Source organism: Rattus rattus, chromosome 2 (genome assembly GCF_011064425.1).
Source record: "Rattus rattus isolate New Zealand chromosome 2, Rrattus_CSIRO_v1, whole genome shotgun sequence".
NCBI classification, from domain to species: domain Eukaryota; kingdom Metazoa; phylum Chordata; class Mammalia; order Rodentia; family Muridae; genus Rattus; species Rattus rattus.
The window spans coordinates 174,742,002-174,747,468 of record NC_046155.1 but is presented as its reverse complement, the minus strand read 5'-3'; the positions used below and the strand labels follow the sequence as shown (position 1 = coordinate 174,747,468).

General features: G+C 37.2%; 1 protein-coding gene across 1 annotated transcript; it reads left to right on the top strand.

Annotated features, from left to right (window-relative positions):
• Positions 1-1,682: 1,682 nt before the first annotated feature.
• Positions 1,683-2,636, top strand: LOC116893422 (vomeronasal type-1 receptor 1-like). Its single transcript, XM_032895199.1, has one exon. The coding sequence runs from the start codon at positions 1,683-1,685 to the stop codon at positions 2,634-2,636; it is 954 nt and encodes a 317-aa protein (XP_032751090.1).
• Positions 2,637-5,467: the final 2,831 nt, after the last annotated feature.

The window sequence follows — 5,467 nt, the reverse complement described above, 5'->3', positions numbered from 1 at the left end:
AATTTTCTATTTTAATGTCACAATATATTTAACATTATATTATAATTACACATATCACACATTATATTTCACTGAGTTATTTGGTTTTAATTTAAATAATGGCACTGAATAAACCTATAGAAGTCCTGCAATTTTTTCATAGTTTAACAGAAGATGAATTTATTATATAATACAAACCCTAAAAACTTGATGGAGATAGAGCTCTGTTTCCAAGAGAGATCTTGATTTCCCATTGTTTAGCATTTATCCTTCTTTAAAGGCCAATTTCTTGGCTTTGCTTTGGTTATACAGGGTTTGTTGTTTTTTTATGTCTGAACACGATAATGAGTATTAAAACCTGGGCCTTCCTAAGCAAGTGTTTGATTACTTATGAATTATTCTAGAAACAAGCATTGGTATTATATATGCTTAAGATATTACAGTTTTATCCTTTATATCTTTTACAGATGTATTTCTTCTACTCTCATGTGTGTATGTGTTGTGTGCACGTATGTGCATGCACACATATATTTGTACAATTGAGTACAGTGCCTAGGGAGTCCAAAAGAGATAGACAAACTCCTGGAGCTGAAATTACAGGAAGCTGTGAACTTAACAAGGAGTGTGTTGGGAACTAAAGCCAGGTTTTCTAACAATGGCTGAAGAGATCTTAAACATCAAGCCATCTCTCCACTCTCCACCTTCCTTTATCACATACATGTTTTTGTGTTCATATGCACTGTTGTTTATTTCGAAGGCATTTGGAGCAATTTAGTTTGTTCTCCTACCACATACATCCAATGGATCCAACCCAGGTGATCTAGCCTCGTGACAGCTTTATCTGCTGACCCATAATCTTGTAAGCACATACAAGAAGGAAGATAACTTTGTGGAGTAGCTTGGCTCAGTACTTTCTTCTGTGCATTGCTTACTGATTCTCACAAGGCTGTTTCTGAAATTGGTGATTTACTTAAACATTTTAAAGATAAAAGATGAAAAATTGATCTGTGCAAAATGTGATTTTTCCTTTCGTAAACACTGGTGTTTCCTCAAAGGGATATGGTAAAATGAACTTCTTTATCAGGTACAGAGCTTCACAGCACTTTATCAGAGCAAGGCCAAACCACTGAAGTTTCCAGTGATTGTGTGTAGAGCTTTGAATGTGTGCCTACCAACAATGCTGTTCAAAGTTCTTGTGCATCTAAAAAGGGTCTGCTAATGTTAATTTTCATGACAGACATTTTTTGATAAAAGGAACATTTCTTGATGAGTTAACTATACTGGCTTTATCTGATGCTGTAATAAAAATTATAACCAAACATAACGTAGAAATGAGAGGAATTTGTTTTTTTCTTATTGCTCCATAAAGATAGTCTATTATGTCAGGTGAGATAACAAAACAATGAAAGAATTGCAAGAGAGCAACAAGAGACTGGAAAATAAAACACACAAGAAAAATCACAGAATATGGGGCCAGGCTCTCCACACTCAAGTCTTCCTTCCTTCTTCCCAGTATAGCCATTCTCCAGCGAGGCATCATTCCCTGAAGAATCATAATGTCATAAACAGTGCCACCAACTCTGTAGAAATTATTCAAATACTGTAAGTCTCTGGGAATTTTCTCATTCAAACCACCATAAGTAACTATCCATCTTCATATTTCTCTGATTCAAATACAGGAAACTCACAGTTCTCTCCTAGAAATGGATGCCTTATTTACCATTAACGTAAACTGGGGAATGATGTTCCTCATTCAGACCACTGCTGGAATCCTTGGCAATTCCTTCCTCTTTCATGTGTATAACTTCCGATTATTCACTGCACAAGTGAGGCAACCCACAAACTTGATTATCAATCAGTTCATCATAACAAACAACCTGGTTCTTCTCTCCAAAGGGATCCCTCAGACAGTGACCACATTTGGACTGATAACTTCCTTGGGGGAGGCTGGTTGCAAACTTAATCTCTATTTGTACAGAGTGGCCAGAGGTGTCTCTCTCAGTACCACCTCCCTCCTCAGTGGCTTTCGGGCCACTAAGCTTCGCCCCAATATGTCTGAGTGGCTGAGCCTCAGAATTAGGTCCTCAAAGTGGATTGGCACCTGCTGTTTCCTTTGCTGGATGCTGCACCTCATGCTCAATATACATGTAACTAAGATTGTAAATGCCCCACAGAATAATAAAAACCTGACTACCAAAGGAATCCACAAATACTGTTGCATAACCATTCCTGAGAGTTTGGGTTTTTTATTCCCAGGAGTGGTTTTATTCCTGAGTGATATAATGTGTCTGGTCATCATGGCATGGACCAGTGGTTCCACGATCCTTGTCCTACACAAGCACAAGCAGCAAGTACAGTACATCCATAGTCACAGCTTGTCCCAAAAGTCTGCCCATGAAAACAGAGCCACACAGACTATCCTGTTCCTAGTGACCATGTTTCTCTTCTTTTACTCTATATCTTCCATCTTATCAATTTGGATAATCCACACTGAACACCCAATCCCCTGGCTGCTAAATACTTCTATACTGATGTCACTTGGCTTCCCAACACTCAGTCCCTTTGTATTCAGTTGCACTGATTCTCATTCTTCTCACCGTTGTTTCATATCTAATATAAAGAAAGGACAAAATCTAGCTATGGTATCTGCATTTTAATCTTCCTCGAGAACATCGGCCCTTTTATGTAGTCACCTTTTCCTAATATTTGTAAACTTGTATTTTTATTTTCATGCTCGCTTATCCATAAAATTTTGTGTTATAATATTAAATATAATGGTTATTTTTGCTTCCTGTTGCTTGTCAGTAAACATGGTTTAAATGTAAACAAATGCATATTTATGTTCTAAAAATTCCATACAATTTTTATGTAAGCATGTGATGTTCCCACTCTTGATCCTACAGCATTGGATTTGGAATACAAGCATATCCTCAACTATTTATCAACTTAGATATCAGTTTAGACTACAGGTGACTCTGTCTTCAAAACAGAATAGCATTTGTTTTGTTCCCCTCTGTTTATTGTCCTTGTATCATCCCCAGCTCTGCAGCAGAGCATTTGTGGCAACCATGCCTATCCTCACTTCCTATGTCCTGTCAATTCCACAAATCTCCCTAGTTCAACTTTTCCCTCCTCAGTGGGTACTTTGCTCCAGTCCCAAACTGCAGCACACACTTTAAGTCAACATAGGGTTTCTTATGCTCATGCAGGCCAACAATTAATCTGGAGACAGATTCAGAGCTATGGGAGATTGAATGGAAATGGTTATGTAGGTAGCACTACTAGGAGATATAGCCTACTTGAAGTAAGTCTAGCATTGGAGGGAGTGTGTCACTGGGACAGGACTCTGAAGTTTCACAGGCTTAAGCCAAGATTGGTGTAACTTTGACTTCATGCTTCCTTACAGCCCATCTGCAGACCTCTCAGCTATCCTTTTGATACCATATCTGCCTGAAAGCAGTTGTACTTTATAACATTATCACAATGGACTAAACCTTTCAATGTAAGCCAAACTTCAGTGAAATGTTTTCCTTTATAGGAATTGCCATGGTCATGGTATGTCTTCACAGCAATAGAAATTTTAAGAGAACACCTCTCCTGCTTCTGTAGGTCCAATACAGGCAGTGAACAGTATGTAAAGTGAATAAGTAAAAAGTAAAATTAAAAAGAATAAAATCGATTTTCCACAAAAAGTCATCAAAAGGGTAAGAAAGGACACTTCATACTCATCAAAGGAAAAATCCACCAAGATGAACTCTCAATCCTAAATATCTATGCTCCAAATACACGGGCACTTATACACATAAAAAGAACCTTATTAAAGCTCAAAACACACACTGCACCTCACACAGTAATACTAGGAGATTTCAACATCCAACTCTCATCAATGGACAGATCATGGAAATAAAAATTAAACAGAGACATAGGCAGACTAAGAGAAGTCACGAACCAAATGGACTCAAGAGATATTTATAGAACTTTCTATCCTAAAACAAAAGGACATACATTCTTCATACCACTTCCTGGTACTTTCTGAAAAATTGACCCTATAATCGGTCATAAAACAGGCCTCAACAGATACAGAAAGTTAGAAATAATCCCTTGCGTCCTATTAGACCACCATAGGCTAAAGTTGGTCTTCAATAACAATAAGGAAAGAACGCCCATATATACATGGAAGTTGAACAATGCTTTACTCAATGATAACCTGGTCAAGGGAGAAATAAAGAACGAAATTAAAGACTTCTTAGAATTTAACAAAAATGAAGGTACAACATACCCAAACTTATGGGACACAATGTACGCTGTGCTAAGATGAAAACTCATAGGACTGAATGCCTGCAGAAAGAAACAGGAGAGAACATATATCAGCAGCTTAACAGCACACCTAAAGGCTCTAGAACAAAAATAAGCAAATACGCCAAGGAGGAGTAGAAGGCAGGAAATAATCAAACTCAGAGCTGAAATCAACCAAGTAGAAACAAAAGGACTATACAAACAATCAACAGAACCAAAAGCTGGTTCTATGAGAAAATCAACAACATAGATAAACCCTTAACCAGACTAACCAGAGGACACAGAGTGTGTGTCCAAATTAGCAAAATCAAAAATGAAAAGGGAGACATAACTACAGAATAAGAGGAAATTTAAAAAATCATCGGATCCTACTACAAAAGCATATATCCAACAAAACTTGAAAATCTGCAGGAAATGGACAATTTCCTAGACAGATACCAGGTACCAAAGTTAAATCAGGAACAGATGAATAATTTAAACAACCCCAAATCTCCTAAAGAAATAGAAGCAGTCATTAAAAATCTCCAAACCAAAAAGAGCCCAGGTCCAGATGCGTTCAGTGCAGAATTCTATCAGAATTCTTCATAGAAGACCTCAAACCAATACTAAGCAAACTATCCCACAAAATTGAAACAGATGGAGCACTACCGAACTCCTACTATGAAACCACAATTACTCCTATACCTAAACCCTACAAAGATCCAACAAAGAAAGAGAACTTCAGAACAATTTCCTTTATGAATATCAACACAAAGATACTCAATAAAATTCTAGCAAACCGAATCCAAGAGCACATCAAAACAATCATCCATCATGATCAAGTAGGCTTCATCCCGGGACTCAGGGATGGTTTAATATATGGAAAACCATCAACATAATCCATGATATAAACAAAATGAAATATAAAAACCACATGATCATTTCATTAGATGCTGAGAAAGCATTTGACAAAATTCAACACCCCTTCATGATAAAAGTCCTGGAAAGAATAGGAATTCAAGGTCCATACCTAAACATAGTAAAAACCATACACAGCAAACCAGTATCTAATATTAAACTAAATGGAGAGAAGCTTGAAGCAATCCCACTAAAATCAGGGAATAGACAAGGCTGCCCACTCTCTCCCTACTTACTCAATATAGTTCTTGAAATTCTAGCCAGAGCAATCAGACAACAAAAAGAGAAAAAATGG

Excerpts from the sequence above, each read along its gene's own strand:
- LOC116893422 (XM_032895199.1), top strand. The coding sequence starts at position 1,683 with ATGGATGCCTTATTTACCATTAACGTAAACTGGGGAATGATGTTCCTC.